Here is a 26747-nt window from a genome sequence, read left to right on the forward strand (position 1 = left end):
AAGAGGTGGAAATTGAGTGGGAAAATGAGCAAGTGGAGACATTGGGAATATACTATATTTTTAATTAGTGTATGATAGCTGGGGAAAGACAAAGTCAAAAAGGGTTTTAAGTGATGAGCATGGTTGTCTTCTATCAACATTTCCCAAGTATGTTTTCGCTCTTTCTTTAGCCCTGGGAGTGTGGGAAAGCTGTTAGGCCCATTGCCCATGCATCCTGCAGCTGAAGATAACTATGGTTATGATGCTTGTGCTGTTCTCTGCTTACCATGTGTCCCCAACATCTTGGTGATTGCTACTGAATCAGGAATGCTGTATCACTGTGTTGTGCTGGAAGGGGAAGAAGAAGATGACCAAACAGTAAGTCGGGCTGCTGTGGGCATACTTGTATCTCCAACACCAGGGATAGTTCCTGGACCAGTATGAATGTTTCGTATATGAGGAATTTTATAGTTTCTATTTGGCACTTATGTGTATTTTGAAAACTTAACACTTAAAAGTAACTGAAGCCCACTTTAAAAACTTAAATTGAAGGAAGTTAAAATGTGCCCAGGTTACTTGGTCCAGCGACCTATATATTTCTTTCTGAACTCTATTTTGCCACCTTTGGTGACAGGTATAAAGAACCTTTGAATCACTGAATTGGCTCTTCTCTAAACTTGTTTATTTACAACTTCCTAAAAGAAGAGAGGCCTTTTTTTCGCTTTTAAGAATAACAAGGCACTGTTGGAATAGAGGGTGGAATTAAAGAGTTTGAAAGCACTATTTGATCCAGCTTTTTGCTTCTGTTTTTAGTTGTGTACATTTTCAAAGGAACATGAAACACTAAAATTACAGTGCTTTTTTTTCAGTCAGAAAAGTCCTGGGATTCCAGGGCAGACCTCATTCCTTCTCTGTATGTGTTTGAGTGTGTGGAGTTGGAGCTTGCCCTGAAACTGGCATCCGGAGAGGACGAGCCCTTTGATTCTGACTTTTCTTGTCCAATCAAACTTCACAGAGGTAAAGTTTTCACTAAATTTAGTTCTTTTATTTCATTATATTTGTACTAAGATTATCACAGGCTATTTCTGTGTAATTTATTTTTTCTGTAGTTCCAACCTTTAAAAAGTTGACTGGGTTCTTTTGGCCTTTTAATTACAACATTGCACTGTAGGTCCAAGAAAGACTAAGCAAATTCCCCAAGTTTTAGGATAGTGGTCTTCAGTCTGGATCCACTCAGATTTATAACAGTGACTTTTTCCTGGTCCAACCAAAAGGAGGTTTCATGATTCAAGTTCTTAAATGTATGCAAACTTTAATAAACTTTAAAAATAACTTTAAAAATAAAATTATACTGGTATTAAGGTATCTCTTTAAAATATCTTTCTTCATTTTCGAACATATTGTTATACCCAGAACCATTTGAATGTTTCCTTTTTATCTTTTTTCCTTTTGCTTTAACTTACCTGGGTTGGCACCAGATCCTTCTGGCAACTTATGTCTGTTCATCTAGGGCGCTCTTGGATAAACTGCTGAGACAGTCAAAGAATGTGTTCTGTGTGTTGTCCAGACTCAGCGTGGCTCAGTGGAAGGAGTTTGTAACTAGGAGTCTGGAGTGTCCTAGGTTTTCGTTATAGCTCTAACATTAATAGGCTCTGTAGTATCGGACATTTATTCAACTTCTCACATAAAAATAATAGGGATAACATCAGATGATCTCTAAGGTCCCTTCTGACATAAAAATCCTATAATCCTTTTTGCCCCTCAACAGTTTCTCAGAGTCTCCTCTAGGATCTAGTCTTCCTCCCTGTGAGGAACAAAAGCTTACTCAGTGTGGAATAATTGCGTGTACCTTTCATAGTTTTCCTCTCTCCAGTCCAGAGAAAGGGAGTTCAATCTTGTAGCAGCCTGACTTAACCTGCCTACAGTCCTGTTAGCCAGTTTGCCTGGGTTTAGTAATAATGGCTTCAACTCTGTACTAAAGTGTAGTCAAGACATTTAAGGGCATAGTAGTCCTTATATAATAAACCAGCAAAAAGGATTCATTGGGCATGTCTAATTGAACAGTGTTTGGAGAGATATAGTCTAAATATTAAGTCTCAGAACTTTGCTTTATATATGAGGAAATTGAGACCTAGTGAGGTAAAGTGACATAAACTAATTGGTTTCCTTAAAAGGTACCTGTTTTTGGGAAATCTTAATTGTAGGCTTTTTTATCTTGATTCTTTGAATAAGAGATAACATTTTCATACGTGAAACTAATAAATTTTTGACTCATTCATATTTGTACTTAAGGCATATTACAATACCTGAAACATACCCAGATTTTTAATGACATAAGTGAATGGCTACCATATAACTTGTCAGGGGTGTCTAGCAAATTTCCTACCTCAGTTACTAATGTTGCCTTTTTCATAACAGATTTCTGTCACATCCCAATATTAAGGTTTTTCTGTTGACTTCAGCACCACAGACACATTTTGAAAAGCCATTTTAAACACTGGGAGACCTAATGAGATGATTTGAGCCTTAAATTAAGTCTCAGGTGTGCGCAAATGAAAAGAAACTGTTTAGTACTTTATTGTTCAGAGAGATGATTACCACGGAGATTGCCAGGAGTTTTTTTTTTTTTTTTTTAACTTTTTATAGCATAATGCTATTTTCCGAGGTGTTATGCAGAACCCCAACATATAAAACAGATGGAAATAATATAACATTCACTTTACATTTACTTACTATAAAGTCAGCAGTAAGAAAGTGAGGCTGTTAAATAAAAGAAAAATTTGGTTTAGGGTCTTATAGATGACAGTTGCCATCTTAAATCAGCTTTAGTATAGACATTATTTCTGTATCTTGTTTTGGTTGTTTAATGTTTTAAAAATCGTGAGTCACAGAGATAAATATTTATAAATTAAGTATTCAAGAGTTCATCTTTTAGTTTCACGATAGTCTTACTGATAACTAGGGCTCCATGGAAATACAGAAATTTTCATTAAAATTATGTAACAACTGCTCATATTTCTTGGTATAAATATAAATACAAAAATTCTATCTAAAACTTAAACAACTATCTGTAAGTCAACATTATCAAGACAAGTAAAACTTCACATTTTACACCTGACTTACCATCTATGACAGGACTGTTCACTAAGCAGCTGTGCTTAAGTCTTTCTAGTACCTGTGCTATTGGAGTGCAGTAGCTTCAGCAGTTTCATGTAAGTAGATGCGTGCAAGCATAGGTTTCCTACAGAACTACAGCCTTTCTTACTCACCATTTTATTTTGAAGAACTGTAAATAAATGCACAGAGGTGGACAGAAAGGCATAAGTGAGTTACCTGACAGCAAATGCTAATGTTTGGTGAACTCTGTATTAATATTTAGAAAATAACATATTTGAATTGTGTTTGTTAATTATACTTTTAAAATGTATTTGAAAACTGAAGTCAGATTTTTAAATTCCCAAACCCCTGACATAGTGCCACAGTGTGAAGGTCCTGTAGACCTTGCATCACTTCCATCAACAGATATGTTTGTGGCCTGCTCAGGTGAATTCTCTCAGTTTTCTAATGGCTTCCTTTATATCATTAATGATTCCATTTGCAGATCCCAAGTGTCCCTCAAGATATCACTGTACTCATGAAGCTGGTGTACATAGTGTTGGGCTAACTTGGATTCATAAACTTCAGAAATTTCTTGGATCAGGTGAGTTTTTGCGCTTTTCAGTATGTTTCACAGATTCTATCAAAAAGTAGTTTGGAACAGAAAAATAATAGAGAAAATAAATGATACCAAAAGATAGTTCTTTGAAAAGATCAACAAAATTGACAAACCTATAGGTAAACTGACCAAGAAATAAAAAAGACTCAAATTAATTAGAAATGAAAGTGGGGATATTCCTGCTGGCCTTACAGAAATACAAGATTATAAGGCTATACCAAGAATAAAAGATTATAAGGGAGTGTCAAGAACAATTGTATGCCAATTAGATAACGCAGATGAAATGGACAGATTCCTAGAAAGACACAAATTACCAAAACTGACTCAGAAAGAAATAGAAAATTTGAATAGACGTATATATAACAAGAGATTGAATCAGTAATCAAAAACTACCCAAAAAGAAAAGTTCAGGACAACATGGCTTCATATTTGAAGCATTAATACCAATTCTTCATAAACTCTTACAAAAAACAGAAAACACTTCCCTGATCACTCTATGAAGATAGTATTACCGTAATACCAAAACCAGACAAGGACATCCAAGAAAGGAAAACTAGAGACGAATATCTCTTATGAATAGAGATGTAAAAAATCCTCAACAGAATACTAGCAAACCAAACCCAGCAACATATAAAAAGGATTATACACCACTAAGTGGGATTTATCCGAGGGATGTGAGATTACTTTAACATTGAGAAATCAATTGATATATCAATATTATACCATATCAATAGAATAAAGGGGAGTTCCCTGGCAGTCCAGTGGTTAGGACTCAGCGCTTTCACTGCCGGGGCCCGGGTTCTCAATCCCTGGGCCGGGAACTAAGATCCTGCCAGCTGCACGGCAGGGCCGTCCCCCCGCCCCACACACAAAAAATAGAATAAAGGACAAAAACTGTATGATCATCTCAACAGACACAGAAAACAGAAAAAGCATTTAGGAAAGTCCAACAGGCTTTCATGTTAAAAACACTAAATAAACTAGTAATAGAAAAGAACTTCCTCAGACTGAAAAAGGGTATCTATGAAAAACCCACAGCTAATACTATACTTAACAGAAAAAGACCAAGTGCTTTCTGTACTAGAATATTGCTGCTGTAGTAAATTACTACAAACTTAGTGTCTTTAAACAACACAGATCTATTACCTTGTAGTTCTGTAGGTTTGAAGTCCTAGAATGATCTCACTGGACAAAGCAGTGCTCCTTTCCAGAGGCTCTAAGGGAGAACCCACTGCCTGGCCTTTCCCAGCTTCTGCTGCCTGCCTTTGCGTCTAGTCCCCTTCCTCCGTCTTCAGAGTCTGCAGTGGTGGGACAGAGTTGAATCTTTCTCACCTTGCATAACCCTGACTTTCTCTTCTGCTTTCCTCTTTCACTTTTTTTTTTTTTTTAATATTTATTTATTTTGGCTATGCCGGGTCTTAGTTGCAGGCACGTGGGATATTTAGTTGCAGCATGCGGACTTCTTAGTTGCAGCATGCGAACTCTCAGTTGCGGCGTGCATGCGGGATCTAGTTCCCAGACCAGGGATCAAACCCAGGCCCCCTGCATTGGGAGCGTGGAGTCTTACCCACTGGACCACGAGGGAAGTCTTTCCTCTTTCACTTTTAAGGAAATTTGTGATAACACTGGGCCCACCCAAATAATCCAGGGTAATCTTCCTATTTCAAAGACATCTGATAGACAACTTTTTTTTTTAATTTTTTAAAAAATTTATTTTATTTATTTATTTATTTTTGGCTGCATTGGGTCTTCGTTGCTGCGCGCGGGCTTTCTCTAGTTGCGGCAAGTGGGGGCTACTCTTCGTTGCGGTGCACGGGCTTCTCATTGCGGTGGCTTCTCTTGTTGCTGAGCATGGGCTCTAGGCGCACAGTCTTCAGTAGTTGTGGCTCGTGGACTCTAGAGCGCAGACTCAGTAGTTGTGGCACACGGGCTTAGTTGCTCCGCGGCATGTGGGATCTTCCTGGACCAGGGCTCGAACCTGTGTCCCCTGCATTGGCAGGCGAATTCTTAACCACTGAGCCACCAGGGAAGCCCTGGTAGACAATTTTAATTCCATCTGCAATCTTTATTCCCCTTTACCAGGTAGTCTAGCATATTCTCCCGGTTCTAGGGATTAAAACACAGACATCTTTGGGGAGTCCATCATTTTGCCTACTCCATTCCACCGTGGGGCCCCTAAACATTCACATCTGACAAAATACATTGTCCCTATAGCCACACAAAGTTCATAATGTCATCTAAAAGTCCTGAGCTCAAAAGTACTGCAATGTCATCATCTAAATCATTTAAATCAGTTATAGTTAGACTCTAAGTATAATCTACCCTGGGGCAAAATTACTCTCTATCTGTGGACCTATGAAACTAGAAAGTAGTTGTCTGCTCCCAGAACGCAATGTGGGGCAGGCATAGGTATCACTTATAGATACTCTAGTTCAAAAGGGGAGAAAATGGAATGGAAAAAGGAACCATAGGTTCCAAGAAATTTAAAAATCTAAATTCCATTGTGTTTCAAGGCCTGGGGATAATCCTCTGGGCTTGTAGCTCTGCCCTCTGAGTAATCCTTCATTTTTCAGGAAAGATAGTATTTGTTTGTAGTTGAGTAGTTTTATTAGCCTGTTTTCTGCCTGTAGAATTTTGAGGGTGGAACAGCCTTCTCTCATCCTCTGACCCTTTCAGTTCAAGCCGGTGGTATTTCTGTGTGTATAAAATTCTCAAGAACTTTTTGGGTCTCCTGTATATATCATGAGGAGTCACTATAGTAGAGGTTCATCCACTGTCTTCCTTATATAATCCCACCTCTATTTTTGGCTTCTGCTGAGACCTGAAGGATCTAAGTCATGCTCTTAATCTCGTCAAAGAGCCTTTTGTGTGACTGAATATTCTGACCTTTTGATCTTTCTGAGGTATTAGCAAAAGACTGAACAGTCACACCAGTGGCTTTTTCTCTAAAACATGTTTCCGGAAGGTGACTCTCTTAATTTTAGCATCTTTTGCCATCCACATAGGCTGTGAGAATTTCCTAGATCATCAAGTCCTTGTTCCATTTTAACAGTTCTTCCCTCAATTATATTTTCCTCACATTTTCCTGTAATCAGCAAGAAGAAATCAGACCACATCTTCAACACTTTGCTTAGAAATGTCTTCAGCTAAATGTCTGATTTAATTGTTATACAAGTTCTGCCTTCCACACTTTCCCCTTAAGATCAGGAACAAAAGGATGTCTGCTCTAGCCACCTCTATTCAACATTATAATGGGGGTTCTAGACAGGGAGATTAGCCAAGAAAATAAAATAAAACGTATCCAGATTAGAAAGGAAGAAGTAAAACTATATTCTCCAATGACACAATCTTTTACATAGTTAATTGTTAGGGCCCATTGAAAAACTGTTTAAACTAATAAATGAGTTCAGAGAGGTTGCAGGATACAAGATCAATAAACACATATCAGGTCTATTTCGGTGCACTAGCAGTGAACAATCTAAAAAGAAATTAAGAAAACTATTCCATTTACAATAGCATTAAAATGAACAAAATACTTAGGAATGAATTTAACAAAAGAAATGCAAAACACACTCTTAAAACTACAAAACAGGGACTTCCCTGGCGGTCCAGTGGTTAGGACTCCGTGCTTCCACTGCAGGGGGCAGGGGTTCGATCCCTGGTCCGGGAGCTAAGATCCTGCATGCTGCATGGCGTGGCCAATTAATTAATTAATTAATTAAGTCATTTTTTAAAAAACAACTATAAAACGTTTAAAGAAATAAGACCCTAAATAAATGAAAAACATCCCACGTGCATGGATCAGAAAACTTAATATTGTTAGATGGCAATACTCCCCAGATTGATATATAAATTCAGTGTAATTCCTATCAATATCCTAGCTGGCTTCTTTGCAAAAATTGACAAGCTGATCCTAAAATTCATATGGAATTGCAAATGATCTAGAATAGCGAAAACAATCTTGAAAAACAGGAACAAAGTTGGAGGACCCACACTTCCCAGCTTCAAAACTTACGAAGTTATGGTAATCAGGACAGCATGCTATTGGCATAAGGATACACATACAGGTCAATGAATAGAATTGAGAGTCCAGAAATATACCTTTACATTTACAGTAAGTTGGTTTCAACAAGAGTGCCAGAACAATTAAATGGGGGAAAGAATAGTCTTTTCAACAAATGGTGCTGGGACAAGTGTACATCTACATGCAAAAGAAAGAAATTGGACTATACCTCACACCATACACAAAAATGAACTCAAAATTGATCAAAGACTAAAATATAAGAACTAAAACTATAGAACGCTTAGAAGGAAACACTAAAGGCAACCCACAGAATGGGAGTAAATATTTCCAAATCATATATCTGATAATGGACTTGTGTCTAGCGTATACAAAGAATTCTTAGAACTCCATAATAGAAGGATAACCCAATGTTTTAAACAGACAAAATATTTTAATAGACATTGTTCCATTGATCATATACAAATAGCTAATAAGCACATGGAAACATGTTCAGTCATGGAAATGAGATACCACAAAACCACAAGATACCACTTCACACCCACTAAAATGGCTAGTATTTAAAAAGACAATTAACAAGTGTTGGAAAAATAGGGACACTCATGCACTGCTTATGGAAATGTAAAATGGTGCAGCCACTTTGGGAAGACAGTCTGGCAGTTCCTCAAATGATTCAACATAGAGTTAGTTACCATATGACCCAGCAGTTCTACTCCAGAGTATATACCCAAGAGAAATGAAAACATGTTCATACTTGGATAAAATTTCTAAATGAATGTTCATAGCAGCATTATTCATAATAGCCAAATAGCCAAGTGTCCATCAACTGATGATTAGATAAATGAAACGTGGTATGGCCATACAATGGAATATTATTCAACAACAGAAAGAGGAGGTGCTGGTAACTGCTCCAACATGGATGAACCTTGAAAACATGCTGCTAAGTGAAAGAAGCCAGTCACAGATAACTACACATGCTGTGTGATTCCATTTATATAAAGTATCCAGAACAGGCAAGTCCACAGAGACAGAAAGTAGACTATTGGTTGTTGCATAGGTCTGGGGCAATTGGCAGAAACTAGGAAGCGATTGCCAATGGGTATCATGGGGGTTTCTTTTTGGGTAACGAAAATATTCTAAATTTTTTGTGGTGATGGTTGTACAATTCTCTTAATATACTAAAAACCCGTTGAATGGTACAGTTTAAATGGTTGAGTTGTGTGGTATTGTGAATTACGTTTCAAAAAGCTGTTATAAAAATAAAATTGGTGTGGGTGAGGAAGAGAATGGAAGGGAATGATTTCTGGGATTGTTCTCCTGAATGAAACATTTCTGCATTTCTGACCAAGGAAAATCCACTTTCCTTCTTGAGACAGAAATCTAGACCCCTGTGGTAAGGAGATTTCTATGTCAGAGGCATAGCCTCTAAGAAGCAGTGGTCTGAGACAAGAACTTAACTGCATTTAACTAATATCATCAGCATTTTAATTTGGAGACTTTTATTATTTAATTTATATATTGTGTTCTTTTGTAGACGAAGAAGATAAGGACAGTTTACAGGAACTAGCTACAGAACAGAAATGCTTTGTAGAACACATTCTTTGTACGAAGCCATTGCCATGCAGGTATGGACTTTCTCTCCCTTCTAAACACAGATAACAATTGTTGTTTCAGTAATTCAGGTATATATGTATATTACACTCCCATGCAGACATGATACTTCACCCCAAGGGTGTCTGGGCATCAGAAGCTCTCCTCTGCCCACAGCCATTCCACATTTTGTGTCCTCTGTCTGGGAGGTATATCCCCAGTCATAACCCCAGTCAGTCTTCACTTGCTGATTCTTTTCTGGTCTTAATGTCAGTTCATAAGAGGGTTCCCTTGATTTCCCAGAACCCCTTTGGGTTCTCCTATTATTCTTTTTCTTTGTAGCACATACTTAAATTGATATTTTTGTTTGTTTAATGTCTGTCACCACTACTAGAATATAAATGTTTCACGAAGGCAGAGACCATGTCTGTCTGTTTCATACTTTATACCGTCGCCTCACGTCTGTACACTCAGTGTCTGACAGGGTGCCTAGTAGATACTCAGTAAATATTTGATGAATAGAATAAAGGGAAATATCTAGAGTGACTCCCAGGTTTCTACCCGGGATAACGGTAGATGCGGTACCCTTCAGAAAAATTGGACATAGGAGAAAGTGGATGTGGGAAGACTCAAGATGGGTTAATGGGGGCACTTGGAGTCTTCTGTTCCAAAGGACATCCAAGTGGAGGAGCCCAGTAGGCAGTTGGACACGTAGGTCTGGAGCTGGGGGTGGTCTGGGCTAGGACAGTATGGATGTGGAAATTGTCAGCATTGGAGCCAGGACTCTGGTGAAGGTTCCCCAGGAAAGGGCCTCGAGTGAGTAGAGGACACCTGAGTGGAGAGTCTTGAGCAACACTTTCTTACAGGCAGTGAGTGGAGGATGAGGAGCCCAGCCCAGGAAGGAAACTTGAGTAAAAGGCGGCCAGAGAGACTGAAGGAGAACCCGGGGGAAGGGTGCCAGGGAGGAGGAGGTTTCAAAGAGGAGGCAGGGGAGCAGCATCAAATAAGTACGGCCGAGCGGTGAAGAGCGGTGAGGTGTCCAGATCTGGCAACGTGGGCGTTCATCGAGAACCACGCAGAAACGCTTTTGTGGGAGGGAGCGGATAGCACAGGTGAAAAGTGAATGGGGAAAATAATAAAATCTCATTTATAATATATACGTATATATAATATATACATTTCAAAAACAGGTAAAACTGTATTGCTTAGGAATGAATACATACATAGATAGGAAAGCTATAGAGCAAAACGAGAACATGAGTATCATACAAATCAAGTGGAAGGTTGTGATCAGGAGGTTCACACGGGAGGTCTCAGGCCCCTGTAGTGTTGTAATTCTTGGCCTGGACAGTGGTCACAGAGTGTATATATGCACTCTTCTGTATGTAGATTTCACACTAGAAATGCAGAAGAAAATTTTTTTCTGACCTCCCAGACTCCCCCTCACCACATTCCCCTCCCCTGCAAAAAAAGGCCAATGAGAGATGTGGAAGGAGAAATACTACTGCAGGCTACTGCGAAAGACTGCTGGCTCTAAAGGGAAAGGAAGAGGGAGTAGGTTAAGGAGAGCTTGAAACTACAGTGGAGAGTGTTTTGAATGGAAGCGATGTCAGCTTGTTTATAAGCTGAGGGTAAACGGACAGTAGGGAGATTCTGTGGTTGCAGAGCTGACGGAGCAAATCTCAGAAGAGGCGAGAGGAGACGGCGTCAACAGTCTGGGCAGAAGTGAGCCGTGGGGGGGTTGAGCGCGTTGGCAGGAAAGACAGTTCCTGTCTGAGGCCCCGTTTTCACGTTCTTCAGTGAAGTAGAACTGAGACTGAGAGGGAGCCGCGTGCTGTGCACAGTACGTTAAGTCCTGTGACATAGATGCTGGCCTGCATTGAATTTTTAAGGTGAGAAAGACACTATTCAGTCAACAGTTTCTGAGCACCTAATCTGGGTTGGGTGCTCGGCTAGGCATGCAGAGGTAGCTGGAGCTTACGTGCGAGTTGGGAGAAAGACACATAAAGAACTGGCTTCCTCGTATCGTGGTAACTGCCGAGATTACAGTGAGCACCATGAGGCTGTGGGTTCCTGAGTGACCTGTAAGCGACGTCTGGCTGCTGAGTGACAGCTTGATTCAAACCGATCAGAGCTGTAAGTAATACAGGTTTCCAAGTCACCACCCCTGAGGTTACTGCACTGATACCATGTCCCACCCAACTGTCAGCCCAGCCCTGAGAGGGCCACAAACCTCAGCCATAGCGTTGCCTTTGGACCCACTGCTTTTGCCGTCTTGTAGTTTAACTCTGGCTGTGTGTTCTTTCAGGCAGCCGGCTCCGATTCGAGGGTTCTGGATTGTCCCTGACATCCTGGGGCCTACGATGATCTGCATCACCAGTAACTACGAATGCGTCGTAAGGCCTTTACTGTACGTCCCACTTTGTATTCCCACACAGCTCTCGTTAATTCTGCAAAATCTAAGCTGGGAAGATGTCCTTAGTAACCGGACTGAAGATACATGGTTTATGCTTTGGCTTCTGACTTGAGGGTTGGAGGGGTGGTTATTTCTGTTGCTCCTGCCATCTCTGTAAGGATTTATTTTAGGCATAATTTCTGGCATCTCCTTTAGCTAGCGGAGAGTTAAGAGCTTTACCCAAGTGTGGAAAGAATACTAAAATACTGAACTCCATCATGAATACGAGTTAGATTTAATGATTTTTTTTTAACCACGCCACGTGGCATGCGGGATCTTAACTCCCAGACCAGGGATCGAACCCTCGCCCCCTGCAGTGGAAGCGCAGAGTCTTAACCACTGGACTGCCAGGGAGGTCCCTGATTTAATGATTTTAAACTTTATGTGCCAGGCTCAGAAGTAAGCCTCCGGCAATCAGAACAACCCTGCGCTAAGGACAGCACCGTTATCCTCATCTTGTAGAGGAGGGATCAGGGACAGAGAGGTTATGTACATGCCAGAGTCACAGGGAGCACGTAGAACTGGGCTGCAAAGACCGGGCTTTCTGACTTCAAAGTCCAGTTTCTCCATCTCTGCCAGCCTCATAGGGACATCACAGAATATGTAGACTCTGGAAGAAAGGTGGTATATAGCTGAACTCATAACCCTTGTTCCCCTTAAGGAACCCATATTAAGCTATAAGTACCGTTTTCAACAGCTCTGGAAGGTCATTCTGAGTTTTATAAATGCAGGAATAGGAGTCTCTAACAAGCCACTGGAGTACTGGAACACTAGACCCCTTTCCCCCCAGTGTCTTGGTGTCATTTGTGAAAGCATGTGCTTCTAGGTATTGACATAGTTTAAAACACTGGCATTAATTTACTCTCCTTAGAAGAATTTCCATACTCTTTGAGAAGTGACATCATTTGGAAAAGAAAATAATTCACTATCAATTTTGTGATATTTACACTACAAGAGACTAAAAACTAGCAAGACTGAACAAAAGTAATAAAGTCACTACAAAAAACTGCCTTTTTGCCTGTTGCCTCGGCATGTTTTTAAAATCCTACCCTACCTTTAGTAAAGTAAGACCTAGTCATACTAGGATACTTCAGAATAAAAACATGAATCCCAAAGGGGAAAAAAACTCCTGAATATTAGTTACCTAGATACCTTCAAATCATGTTTCTGCCAACTCTCTGAAATACAAGTTGTCTATGAAGTAATGTTATTAACAAACTCCCAGATGTGAATTATTGCAAAGTAAGTCATTGGCCATGCTGTTAAAGTTTGCAATCTTTCAAGCTTTCTGAAATTGCCATTGAGAGTATTTGTAACACTTTATAGTTTCTTATATCCTCAGAATTCTGGATGAATGTGATTTAGGTTTTCCTATACTTACAGCAAGTCACTCCATGGTAAATTTTATTTAAAATTAAATAAATAAAATAAATAAAATTTATTTTATTTTTTTATTTTGCAGAAGCACAGTCCATCCAGCGTCTCCTCCCCTGCTTTGTACCCGAGACGATGTTGAAGTGGCACAGTCTCCCCTCCGTATTCTGGCTGAAACCCCGGATTCCTTTGAAAAACATATTAGAAGCATTCTGCAACGTAGTGTTGCAAATCCAGCATTTTTGAAGTATGTAATTTAGGGCGTATCCGTTTTAAAAACTGGCTCCCTTCTCTGTTTTGTAATTACTCTTCAGCCTGTCCTCAGCTATTTCTTTTCATATACTTTTTACTATGTTGGAGTTGGAAGAAACACAGGGCATATTTAATCAGCTAGTGAGAACAGACAGAGAATACATAGATATGGAGGCATCTGAGAAAGATAAACAGGAAGTGTAAAAAGACGTGAGTCTGTCTTCAGTTGTTTTACTCAGCTAAGCAAAGTAATGACAGAAATTTTTTTTTTTTTAAGATCATCTGAAAAAGATACGGCTCCTCCTCCCGAAGAATGCCTTCAGCTCATCAGCAGAGCCACCCAGGTGTTCAGAGAACAGTACATTCTTAAACAGGACCTGGCAAAGGAGGAGATTCAGCGGAGGTAGGATGGCCTCTGTTCACATACCAGTCGGTCCCTGGCTGGTGGCTGACACTGTATAATGGCCTAGACCTGGCTTTTGATTAAATTTCTTTTTGTTCTTGAAGGGTCAAATTGTTATGTGACCAAAAAAAGAAACAACTAGAAGATCTCAATTATTGTCGAGAGGAGAGGTAAGTGCCAAGACAAGGGAGAAAAAAAATAGTTCAGCTAGACTGGAACTGTGTCTCACCCTAAGATACTGAACCACATTAGTTGGCTTCACCATCAAGGTGCACCCCTAGAGACTCTTGCTTTTTATGCCATTAGGAAAAGTCTGCGGGAAATGGCCGAGCGCTTAGCTGACAAATATGAGGAAGCCAAGGAAAAACAAGAAGATATCATGACCAGGTCAGTGGGCTGTGTAATTGTATAACATTCAGTTCCCTACTCAGGTCAGGTACTACTCGTGTTATTAAGTTCTCGGGTGCTAGATACTCCCTCTGAGGTGTATTCTACGGAAGACAGTGCAGCGATGCTTTCCCCAAACCCGTCCTGTGGAGGCCTCCTTCACAGACACCAGATTCCTAAATTAGGAGCTTTAGTTAGGATTGTGTTCCTCCTAAGGAGCCGAGATCTTAAGCTGAGATGTTTGCTTACCTCTTCCACAGGATGAAAAAAGTACTTCACAGTTTTCACTCTCAGCTCCCAGTTCTCTCTGACAGTGAGAGAGACATGAAGAAAGAATTACAGCTGATACCTGATCAACTTCGACATTTGGGCAACGCCATCAAACAGGTAGGAATGGGTACAAGGTGGCTACCTTTGGTACTTCTTAAAGTGTTCCTTCTACAGAAAATAATTTTATAAAATGTAAAAAGAATAGACTAAAATAGATACTATGAAAATGTACAGCAAACCATAGCTAAAGTGTCTGTGTTCTGTTTGATACTTAAGGTTACTATGAAAAAAGACTATCAACAACGAAAGATGGAAAAGGTACTAAGTCCTCAAAAGCCCACCATTACTCTCAGCGCCTACCAGCGAAAATGCATTCAGTCCATCCTGAAGGAGGAGTAAGTACCAATCAGCTATTAGTGCGAGGTAGTTTTTTCTTTGCAAAATGCCAAAATCAACCTTTCTTTGCCCAGATAAGACCACTTGACATTTGCGGGTCAAGTAATTACCAGGACTTGACGGTGATAGATATGGACTTAATAGATGAGTATAGTGAGAGGGTCAAAAAGGATGTCTCTCTTTATAATTTTGTTGTGTGGTCAAGGTATTCCCCAGTGAATATGTTCAAAAATATTTCCAGCAGTTCCACTACTATATTTGCTGCCGCTAGCCTTAAATGAATTACCATTACTATCCATCTGAAACCTTTAGCCGTTAATTCTAGCAGAGCACTTCTAAGATACTTCAGTATTACTAAGTTCTTACGAATCAATATTAATGGTTTATTCATCTGTTGTATTACCCAAAGTGAGTAACTTTATGATTTTACAGGGGTGAGCACATAAGAGAAATGGTGAAGCAAATTAACGATATCCGAAATCATGTAAACTTCTGACACCACCAGGAACAGATTCACACCTGAAATTAACACAAGTGAAGGCTTAAACTCATTGTAAAACGAACAGGTAGCGTTATCTAATTTATAAAGAGGCATTTTAAAGGATGAACTTTGGTGTGGTTGTTCATCACTTTTTATACTTTACTTGTTTTATAATTAATTATTGAATAAATGCTTTTATTTAAAAATTGGATGGTGGTTTATATACAAGCTCAAGTATATGACTGTATTCAGCAAGGGCCTAGGATTTAAAAGAAAAAAAAAAGTGCCCAAGACTTTCAGCTGCACACTGCCAGACCTCCATGAACCCTACTGAGTTTTCTTGATATTTGAACAAGAATAAAAGCTGCATTTTAACGTAGCAGCACCAGAAATATGACTCTGAAGAGGACAGAACCCTAGAGCTCAAAGGAAAAGGCCACACAGTATACTAGACAGCAGCTTTTTTAATTTGAACACTTTCTTAAGGACACACCTTCAGTACAGTTAACAAATGGTTATACCTGAAACCTGCTCAGAGCAGAACTCGGTATCCACAATTGCAAGGCCACTGCTGGCTCACTTCCTCGACAGGCAGTATTTCCTTTCAGAGCTGAGTTCGGCTGTGCTCTGTGTCCCAATACATGTCACTGAGTGGGTATGAGGTGCACATGTAGGATCTCAAATGGAGAAACAAATAGCTTGGTATACAGTATATGATTTTGTCTTTTAGCATTAGGTAATATTTTTATACCTGCCAATGAGTTCTGAAAGGTAATACTGTACCTGCCTAGAAATGGCTGAGTGACTGCCAATTAAAAGCCACATACATGGTAAGGTGGTAGGTTACAGGTAAGAGGTAAATCAGGTTAGACATGCGTGAGAACACGTGTACACAGACTGAATACAAGTGCAGGAACACTCGTGAAACCCAGCTGACCTTTTCTTTTGTCTTGAAGGGCTAAACACTACCTTCTAAATCAGTTTCCCATTTATAAAGAAAACCCAGTTTAAAGAAGTGTTTCATACCAGAAGTAGAGATTGTTAACAAAACCTAGTCTCAGTTTGGGTTTTTCTAGCATATTTTTCTCAAAAAAGTGGGTTCCAACAATTTGCATCTGCCACTGTAGAGAGTGCTAACAGTTTCCTAATCATGAATTTTATGGGCCCAGGACCGTCTTACGGAGAAAAACATCAGCATCAGCAAGGTACCCAGTCTCAGCCAAGCAGTTCCCTGGGAGTTGTAGTTCAGTTCGTTCCGGAAGGTTATGAATTATCCATCTTGATTTATGGTGCTAATTTTAATAATCTGAAACAAATTAGCTTGGAGTTTATCCAAGGGACTAGTCTGACACTTATGTAATTTAAAGTGATTGTATTTTTGGAATTAATAAAATTCCCTGTAACTCAATCAATCAGGATACATGTTTCCTTTAAAGGAAACAGAGTAGTACTTTATACAAAGGGACTTTAAACCAACTAAAATAATGTTTCATGCATGCAAGCCTATAGCACTATTTCCATAATTAGTGTTTACTTTCAAAATTCATAATCATGAATGTAAGACTACAGCAATAGCCCAAGGAATGAGGTATGTAGGGCTTACCTTGTCCTGTCCTATGGAAGACAGAAATAAAGATCTTTAGGGCTAGTCCATTATGACTTCATTTATAACAAAGACAATTCAAGTTGTAGCTTTATGTGAGCCAAACAATCTACTCAATCCACTTAATTTCCATATGGTTCCTTCAAGTACTCTGCCATTACACAACACCAATCACAAAAATTTGAAAACAACAGTTTTACTTTGGAACCATCTGTATGATGAATCGCACAGTGTAGTCTTCCACTGGCTAACAGTACTGCAGGTAAACAGTGAATATAAATCCATCCTTGTGCTTTCTGCAACACTTCATAAGGCTACGGCAAAGACAACCTGTTCATTGAAGCTTTATCCACACAGGAAAGGAATCTAACCTCATAGAAATGACAAAGCAGATTTCCAAACTGATCAACTAACTGGGTTTTCCCCAACTTCACCACAAGCATTATCACACTCCAGGTCTAAAATATAAAAGAAAAGTACAAAATAGGCATCTGCCAAACCTAGTTATCACCATTTTTGTATTTGACACTTTTGAAACAAGTACGTACTCAGGCCCACTGACTCGAGTTGAAAATAAAATAAGCAGCAGACTTATAAATTTATACTAGCTGTTGTCAGACATAGCTTGTTTTATTAATATTTTTTTCCACTGATCCAATAACTAAACTAAAACAGTTTTCAAAAGAGTAGATGGTGCCAGTTCAGCTTGACCCTGGTACCTGTGAGTCCACGAAACTTACCCAGGTAGCAGGAAAAGTGCTTCCAAACAGTTTCTTGTGCTTTTCCTTTAACCTCAACTTCCAATACATATAGCCCCAGCCAAGTTTGCAAATCCTCATAATTAGTTCGGTTCCAATTCAATTGAATTGGTTGTCTGCCACCGTCTTATGGTTCTCAGGCAAGTTTCAGTAGCATTTAAGGTCCTCCAATGCAAGATAAAATGGTTAAAAAAAAAATACACTGAGCTAGGAAATACAGTCACTAGCCAGTGGGCTGCTCTCAAACTTCATATTTTAATATAAAATATTCATACGGCATACTCCACCTCTGTCTGCTAGCTGAATACTGTTACTGATGAACTCTAGACAACAGAAACAAATTCTCTCTTCCAACAGCTATGAACAGGAAATGCCATTTCAAACACTACTGGGACGGTGCTGTAGGGCAGGGAAATGTTGACTAAAGCAGGCAAGGAAACGGCACTTCCTCCATCACCGAATCTGACCCCACACCCACTGGAGTCAGGTCTGGAGTCTGGTTCCCAGTTGAAAGGTCTTTCCTGCTGCAAATCACCCTGGCTGTGTGCTCCTCCCGCGCTGCACGGTCTGCCCACTAGACTTAAGCATTTCTCCAGTCTTCCTTTTTCTGTGTGTGACTTCTTCTTCGGTTAAGAGTTAAATAATAATTAATGTTGCTCTAAAGATGAGTTAAAAACCCAAAGTGCAGGCTAGAGTCCTGCCATGAGGGTGTCATGTCTCAGGGAGCTGGTTAATGTCTGTCAGTTTGGTATCGTTCAGAATTGCCCGGATTCTCTCCAAGGAGTCTGCTTGCCGGATCCGCTCTAATTGCACCTAGAGAAATAATGCAGCGAGGTAAGTGCAGACGGCTCCTGCCTAGACCTCTGGTTCACTCTGGCTGGTTTAGCTGAGATGGAGATTAACTCACCAGAGACTAGTCACTTCAAAGGAAAGAGGCAGCAAGAACAATTAAATTCAAAAAACAATTCTCAAAAGCTGCTGTGTAACAGACCCAGTATAAGGTGCTGGGACTATGGAGATGAATGAGACCTGATCCTTGACCTCTGAGAACCCACAGTTCAGTTGGGGGAAAAGAACAAGCTTACATGGAGTTTTAGCACAATATACTAAATGTCACTATACCAGCCTGCGGACCTAGAGAGGGTTCCACAAGGAGGACAAAGCTAAGCAGGGCCCTGGAAGAAAGGAGCAAGGGGGCCATGCTTCCAGAGGGAACACATGCTGTGGGCAAGGAACCACAAGTAGTTTTTAAAAATTAGAACATAGAATATAAAATGTAAGGCAGAGAGATGGACAAAACGCAGGGATAGGCCTGGCTGGGAAGAGTCTTACGTGCTATGCTAAGGACTTTATATTTTACCCTTAAGGGCCAGCAAGGAAGAGGAAAAGGGAAAGAAAGGGGGACAAGTCTGAGGTATAAACCAGGTTTCCAGCTTAAATGACCAGGAGCTGGGGCAGGGGCAGCCATAATTTCTAATCCTCTGGCTACTGTCAGTGGGCCAGTCAGGGATTAGCAAATTCTCCTGGGTAACAAGAACCCCAAAAGTGCCTCCTCAGTGTTCTGTCTAGGGGTTCCCCAAATGCCTCACCTGAAGGGTCTGAGAAAGCTTTACAAAGTCTCTCTGGACTTGTTCACTGACATCTAGTTCTGTCTGCAACCTCTGAGCTTTGTTCTTCTCTTCAAACATTAGTTGTTCAACAGTAACCTAAAAAAATACAAGTTTTGAATGAGGATTAATGCTGGAGAGCCATAGGTCAAATCACTCAGGAAGTCTAGGCACTTGTCATTTCCTACTACTAGAGAGGAAAGGTGGGTGCCCATCACATTCCTGTATCCTGTGAGTCTCCCTTTGTCTCTGTCTTTACAGGGCAAGGGTGCACATTGCCTAAGCTACTTGCTCTAGGTCCTAAAATGAGCTGAGTATGAGAGCCAAATTAAAAATGAATGAAAGTGCTGCGCTCCACCCCTCACCCCCAGCAGCCTGGTGACAATGATTAATCATCAAAAAGCAGCTGCCGTAAGATCAGTAGCTGTCATAGCAACAGGACAGGATCTTTAGGGATTTCCTCTGACAACCACAGCAGTCAAGCATCTGCCAGGAAAATTCTCAATGAACATGCCTTAGGCAGCCCCAGCTATCCCCAGTCTTCCTTACAGGGAAACTCTTCAGCAGGACTCCCTATGTGGGAGCCTTTCTAAAAACAGGACTATTAACACATACACAACATTTTTACACTTAAAGGTTAGATCACAGCCCACCAAAACCAAACTTCCCCCACAGTTAGCCCCATGCACTTTTATTCTAACAGGACTAATCAGAATTTAGGCAGCAAATATGGTTCAGTGCAATATTTCATAAATCAGTCAAATGGAATGACACTTCCAAAGCAGTGCTTCTGGCTATGGCAGTGCCAAGTTTGGTTCGTGGCCTTTAGCTCAATGCCTAAAAAGCCAGTTAAGCCTGTGACACAGACCTCCAGAGCTGGCAGTGTGCACATCTGACCCAACTCTGAAGAGACAAAGTCATTCCATTTTCTTTCTGCGAGTGGAGAGTCTTGCCAACTTTCAGAAGGTGGCACTATTCAAAGCAGCAGGGTTTTTTTTTTTAAACAGTGAAGATGTGATTCTACATTCTTCACACTTTTTCATGAAACTACCAACAAAAATGTCACCTTAGCAGCAGTTTCTTTCTTTAACTGTTCTTCCAAAGTGATCTTCATCTCCTGAAGGCTCTCAAGCTGTTGAGACTTCTCTCTTAAGGTGGACTCCAACTGTGAAATTAAAAAGGGAAAAGCTGAAACACACAGAAACTCCCTACAGGTCACAGCACACCTGCCTGGAGGGGCCTGCAGCCTGGAGAAACGCACCCAAGCTCGCGTCCTCCTAGGCCCTGGATACTGGCTATGCTTGGAATGCTCTTCTTACCCTTTGACATCTGTGGATCTTCTACTGATTCTTCAAGACCTATTCTTTCTCTTAGTAAACGTTTATTAGGCACCTCCTATGTTCTAAGGCCTGGGGATGGAAAAATCAGGAGAGACAGACATGTAAGTTAACTATGCCATGTGAACATGGATGAAGCAGCACTTAATTCTGCCAGAAAAGTTGGGAAGGGCTTCCTTGAAGAGATGACATCTGACCCTTAAAGGGTGGTAAGGGGGAGAAGGTGGAGAGAGATACTCCAAAAAGAGGAAGTTGACGTATAAAAAAATGAGTTAAAGAACTGAGGTGAGCTCTTGCTACATTACAGCACAGAGTGCTGGGGCCCTGGAGGCGAAGGCCGGAAAGGCAGTGGTGAGGCATGAGATCCCAGCTGGGCTAAGGAATATAGATAAAGGGAACTACAGAAGGGTTTTAAACCAGACTGGCTCACAGTCAAGTTTATAATCACCTCGGTTTCAATATGAAAATGAAATCTGAAGAGGATAAATTTTGGAGGCCGGGAAAGAAGTCAGGCTGTTACAATGCGCCAGGTGAGCACTGAAGTTGACCCAAACAGTGGCAGAGGGAGTGGGAAAGATGGGACACGTTGGAACACTGGCGACTTTTGCCAGTGTAACCTGATAGCACAGTGGGAGCCAAAGCCAGATTGTAGTGGGCTGAGGAGTGACTGGGAGGTCGGGCAGTGGAGATGACTCTTTCAAGAACTCTGGGTATAGAAGGAAGAAGAAGGACTGGTAGCTGGAGAAAGAAGTACAATCCAAAGAGAAACTTTTCCCCTCTTACCGGGAGACCTCTGAGATTGGTTATACATAATGGAAAAGACAAAGAGGTAGAAGTTCAAGGCCCATACTGGAAGGGGAAGATGGAGAGGATGCCAGGAAAAGATGTGAGGGACTCAGTCAAAGCACATGTGCAGTGACAGAAGACTAGTCAGAAACAGGTCATCCTTTCCTCTGAAGAAGAAAGAGAAGGCTGGGAAGAAAAATAAGAGAACATGTAACTGAGGAGCCAAGAAGCTGAAGGTAGGTCCTGCTTATGACAGGAGTACAAGGCCATCACGTGCCATCATGAGGAGGTGAGGTGAGTGGTGACTGAAACATCCACCGTGAGGAATGGAAAGGAGCAACTAAAAGCAAATGAAAGGCTACGGAGCAGCACCTGGCAGCAGGAGCACGCAGTGTTACTCATTCCAGTGGAACCAGCAGCTGGGGGCAGAGGCACAGAAGGGGGACACCAGGATTAATCCAGGGTTAGGCGGTATCAAGTGAGGGTAGCACAAGAACAAGCAATCAGGGGGCTTGCAGGCGTTAGTGGGAGACTAGTTGAAGAGGCAAGCCATGTCAGATGCAGCTTAGAAGGAAAGAAAGCAAAGCCATGAAGAAGTTGCTAGAACCAACAGAAAAGGAAAAATTTAAGGAACTGAAGGTCTGAATGAGGTACTCAGACAGATGAACCTATGGGATTAAGGGCTGGAAAGATGGTAGACAGGGGTCAGGGGCATGAGCCTGGAGTGAGATGTCAGAAGTGGGGCAAGGTGCAGGCAGGAGTGTGGCAAGGCAGGGCAGCACAGAAGCAAAGGTCACTGAGTCAATGAATAACGAGGCCAGTAAGCTGAATGGGGTCATCTACCAAAAGGTGTTCATGGTGTCTAACAGAAGGAGACTCTAAGCCAGCTAGAAAACATCACCTCCTGTTTGTAAAAGATTTTGTACTTATTTCCACTGTAGCTTTAAGTATCTATCATGTCAAGGCCACACCTTGCCTGTCCTCCCACCACAGTGGAAGCTCCAGGCTAAGTCACATCTTAGTCTTCCCTGTATCTCCTCCAGTCAACACAGAGCAGGCTCTCATTAAATGGTCTCTACCACCATCACGCCCGTATTCCACTGTATTTTTCCCAGGAGTTGCTTGAAGGCAGGGACTATGTCCTAACTATATTTTATTCCTTGAGTCCAGCACAGTAGGATTCAATAAATAAATACTGGCTGCTGACAGAATCAATTTGAAACTCATGAAACTCACCTGTCCTTTTTCTACTTTTATTCTTTCTAATTCAGCTTTTAGGCTAGAAATGGAAGCTAGGAGGGAAAAAGGAGGAGACATGTTAGCATTTATTCATTATTTTGCATTTAAGTCTTTTCTTAAAACACCCCTTTCCCCCATAAGCTCAATCTCATGCAATGAAAGTCAAATGTTGTACTGAACAGTGGGCAGAATGGGGGTGCGGGACCAACACCCCTTTCTCAAAATTATCCCCAACCAATCAGCATCATAATCAAGCTCAGGAAAAGTGAAAGTCCACACGAGAACACCATGTCATAAACTGTCTCTGCATCAAATACCTACACCTAACTCGGGGGGCTGTGGGGGGAGCTAATCCCAGCAGGAGTCTGTTAACACTTCTGAGTTCTGCAAGGAAATGCCATCCATCTACTCATATTCCCCAGCGTCTGGGTTCAAGTCCTGAATTTCCTATCTATTAGTAATTGCCAGAGAGGCCACCAGAGCTCCTAAAAAGATGAGTTTTTTGGTTTTTTTTTTTTAACTCCTAATCACTGGATATATCAACATCCGGGAAAAGGGACTGAGTCCTTACTTAGTTCTTTCCTATACTTTTTTGTTTTCTACATTCTAAGACTGTTATAACCAGAGAAAAGGTTTTATTTAGTGCCTTCAATTCTAAACTACATCACTTTTATCTTCACCTATTTCTTCCTTGCAGTTTTCTATTTCTAGCTGCAGAGTTTCTTCGAGGTTTTCTTTTAAACATTGTTCTGCTTGAATCTGCTCTTTCAGGAAAAGTATTTCAGCCTTCAGCTTTTCTTCCATGTGATCGGCTGCTGTCCGCACATTAATGATGTTCTCACGGTATTTTAATACCAACTCCCGGAGCGCCTAGATTCAAGAAACAAATGGATATTGGGTTTATAAGGGTGAAAGAAAATAAACAAAAAAAGCTAAAGATTTTTTGCAACCAGAATTTCAGATGTTGTTTTAGACGGTTCAAAATTTAGGACTTTGAACTCCAACCCACTCTTGGCTTCGAGGGGCAGGTGTTATGCCATGTTATTATTCAGTATGTTAAAGAAATAACAACATTACTAACCAAAAAATGTGTATTGTGAACTACATATTTTTCCCTCAAAACTGTTTCATAAATGGAAAAATTAAAATTTGAAGTGACTTACAATGTGGGATTCACTATGAATAGCTTAGACACTTCCACTATTACCTGCTTAAATTTGAAGGGAGTTAGTGAATGAGGACCAAAAAGACTGAAACTCAGAAGCAAGTATGAACTCCAAGAGGACAGAATGTACTTACTTATTCATTTATTCATTCAAACAAACACTTGTTGAACACCTACCACAAAAGCAAAGTACTGTTAGGCCAGAGGCAGGTATGGCAAAGAGAGGCTTTCTAAGGTGATCAGCTGTTTTTCTGTAATAAATTCAGTTTAAATCTTAATTTATTTTTTCCCTAAATTGTAGTTGTCTTCTTTTAAAAATCCTCCTCCACCACCCCCAAAAAAATCCTCCCAATTATATCCTAAAGCAACTCTAAAGTAAAAACTGGGATTCTTAGATAACTACCAAATGTATGTATAAATTAAAGAACAGCAGGAGAAAAAAAAAAAAAGGCAGTTTTTCTTGAAAAACTGTATCAAGAAAAATTTCGTTAAGATTTATTACAGAATCAAGATTTATAAGCTAGACTGGTTATAACCTTCAAGGATTCTTGGAATTTTTTTTAAATCTAGGTACAAAAAGTCCTTATAGAACATGGAAGAGAAGAACCTTTCCTGCCAAGTGAAAAGTTTAACAGAGGTGGGAAGTGGTATGCTGACAGCAAAAATAGACAGGTCCCCAACACTTTCTCCTTGATGAGATCAGTCACCAGTTCAGAAAGGAGAGAGAGCTCTCCAGGGTGTCAGTAACCTGAGCTGAGACCACAAGCTGGGGGAGGGCAGGGAAAGGAGAGGGAGAGCAAGGAGCTAATGGCAGGGTAGGCAACGGAGCCTGTGTAAATGAGCAAATAAAAACAAAAACTAAGAGTCATGTTAAAATCTATATGGGAAAAAAGAACGAGGTCCAAACAGTAGGGGTTGAATCTGCAGGGTAGGATTAGGAAAAACTGTTACTTACAAAACTATAAATCTCTGTAATGTCTGACTTTTAAAAATTTAACAATTATAAATTTCTTTAAAAAAAAAAAAAACAGAAGGATCTTACAGGAAATATTTTTTCTATTTCATTTTGAGAGTTGCTCTATGAAATCTCATCTTTGCCTATACTGTTTGTAGTGTTTACTTGGGTTTAGCCTAAGATGATATTTTTCATGACGTTGAAAGGTTTTAAAATGTATGAGGGACTTCCCTGGTGGCGCACTGGTTAAGAATCCGCCTGCCAATGCAGGGGACACAGGTTCGAGCCCTGGTCCGGGAAGATCCCACATGCCGCGGAGCAACTAAGCCCGTGAGCCACAACTACTGAGCCTGAGAGCTCTAGACCCCGCAAGCCACAACTACTGAGCCCACGTGCCACAACTACTGAAGCCCATGTGCCTAGAGCCCGTGCTCCGCAACAAGAGAAGCCACCACAATAAGAAGACCACACACCGCAACGAGGAGTAGCCCCCACTCGCCGCAACTAGAGAAAGCCCGTGCACAGCAACAAAGGCCCAACGTGGCCAAAGATAAATAAATTTATAAAACTAAAAAAATAAAACATATGAATATAAAGTCTGGAAAAAGTTAAAGAGATACTTATGAATGTCTCAGGAAACTTCTGGTTTTGCAGCCCTGATTCTCCCAACTACAAAAGAATGGAAGTGAGCAAATGCCATAAAAATTATCGGTAGACAGAAGGAGGCTGAGTGTGCTGTGCCCTAAGTGCTATATAGAAAAACAAATATCACAAGGAGCCAGCATGGTGACCCCCTTCAAATATTTAATTTCTGGTGCACTCTCAATCTGGTCCTGCAAGAATAATACAGACCTTCGATTTGGCAAAGGATTCTTAGATATGACACTGAAAGCATGAGCAACAGAAGAAAAAAATAAACTGGACTTTATCAAAATTAAAAACTTTTGTGCTTCAAAGGACACCATCAAGAAAATGAAAAAGATGATCCACAGAATGGGAGAAAATATCTGTAAATCATCTACTTGATAAGGGACTTGTATCTAGAATATATAAAGAACTCTTATAACTCAAAGAAATAAAAAGCAAATAACCCAATTTAAGAGTAAGCAAAGGATCTGAATAGACATTTCTCCAAGGAAGATATAAAAATGGCCAATAAACACATGAAAAGATGCTCAATATCATTAACCATTAGGGAAATGCAAATCAAAACTACCATAAGATACCATTTCACACCCACCAGGATGGCTATAATCACAATGTGAGATAACGATGAGTGTTAGTGAGGATGTGGAGAGATCCTCAAAGGATAAAACAGGGCTCTCATACGACCCAGCAAGTCCACTCCTAAGTTTCTACCCAAGAGAAATGAAAACGTATGTCCACACCAAAACCTATACACGAATGTTTATAGCAACATTATTCATAGTCCAAAGTGGAAACAACCCAAATATCTATCAACAGACAAATGGATAAACAAAATATCCATATAGTGGAGTATTATTTGGTCATAAAAAGCAATGAAGTACTTATACATGGTATGACATGGATGAACATTGAAAACACTAAGATATGTGAAAGAAGCCAGACACAAAAGACCACAAATTGTATGATTCCATTCATAGGAAAGAAAGACAGGACAACCTATACACAGAAAGATTAGAAGTTGCTTAAGCCTTGGGGAGGAAGGGCTGAATAAAAGGTAAGGGGTTTCTCCTTGAGGTGATGAAAATACTGTGGTGAGGGCTACACATCTGAGAATATATTAAAAACCATTGAATTGTACACTTTAAATGGCTGAATTATTTGGTATGTGAATTATATCCCAATAAAGCCTGTATGTATGTATGTATTTGTTTGTTTGCTTGCCACGTCATGCGGCTTGCAGGGGTCTTAGTTCCCTGACCAGGGATTGAACCTGAGCCCTCAGCAGTGAAAGTACAGAGTCCTAACCACTGGACTGCCAGGGAATCC

General features: G+C 40.4%; 2 protein-coding genes across 3 annotated transcripts in view; one reads left to right on the plus strand and one right to left on the minus strand.

Annotated features, from left to right (window-relative positions):
- NUP88 (nucleoporin 88) overlaps positions 1–15450 on the plus strand; it is a 29736-nt gene extending 14286 nt beyond the window's left edge. For both annotated transcript variants that reach the window (XM_059907728.1, XM_059907729.1), the window contains exons 7-18: positions 171–357; positions 849–996; positions 3581–3679; positions 9250–9340; positions 11614–11715; positions 13223–13381; positions 13664–13789; positions 13894–13959; positions 14096–14176; positions 14437–14563; positions 14723–14841; positions 15275–15450. In XM_059907728.1, coding sequence (XP_059763711.1) covers positions 171–357; positions 849–996; positions 3581–3679; positions 9250–9340; positions 11614–11715; positions 13223–13381; positions 13664–13789; positions 13894–13959; positions 14096–14176; positions 14437–14563; positions 14723–14841; positions 15275–15338 — 1369 coding nt within the window. In that variant the 3' untranslated portion in view covers positions 15339–15450. The remainder of the gene's footprint in view (positions 1–170; positions 358–848; positions 997–3580; positions 3680–9249; positions 9341–11613; positions 11716–13222; positions 13382–13663; positions 13790–13893; positions 13960–14095; positions 14177–14436; positions 14564–14722; positions 14842–15274) is intronic.
- Positions 15451–15769: 319 nt separating this feature from the next.
- Positions 15770–26747, minus strand: part of RABEP1 (rabaptin, RAB GTPase binding effector protein 1) — a 105109-nt gene continuing 94131 nt past the window's right edge. The window contains exons 14-18 of the mRNA XM_059907727.1: positions 23334–23523; positions 22651–22706; positions 20358–20456; positions 19274–19390; positions 15770–18497 (exon numbers count right to left, since the gene is read on the minus strand). Coding sequence (XP_059763710.1) covers positions 18396–18497; positions 19274–19390; positions 20358–20456; positions 22651–22706; positions 23334–23523 — 564 coding nt within the window. The 3' untranslated portion in view covers positions 15770–18395. The remainder of the gene's footprint in view (positions 18498–19273; positions 19391–20357; positions 20457–22650; positions 22707–23333; positions 23524–26747) is intronic.

This window comes from Balaenoptera ricei, chromosome 20 (genome assembly GCF_028023285.1).
Source record: "Balaenoptera ricei isolate mBalRic1 chromosome 20, mBalRic1.hap2, whole genome shotgun sequence".
Lineage (NCBI taxonomy): Eukaryota > Metazoa > Chordata > Mammalia > Artiodactyla > Balaenopteridae > Balaenoptera > Balaenoptera ricei.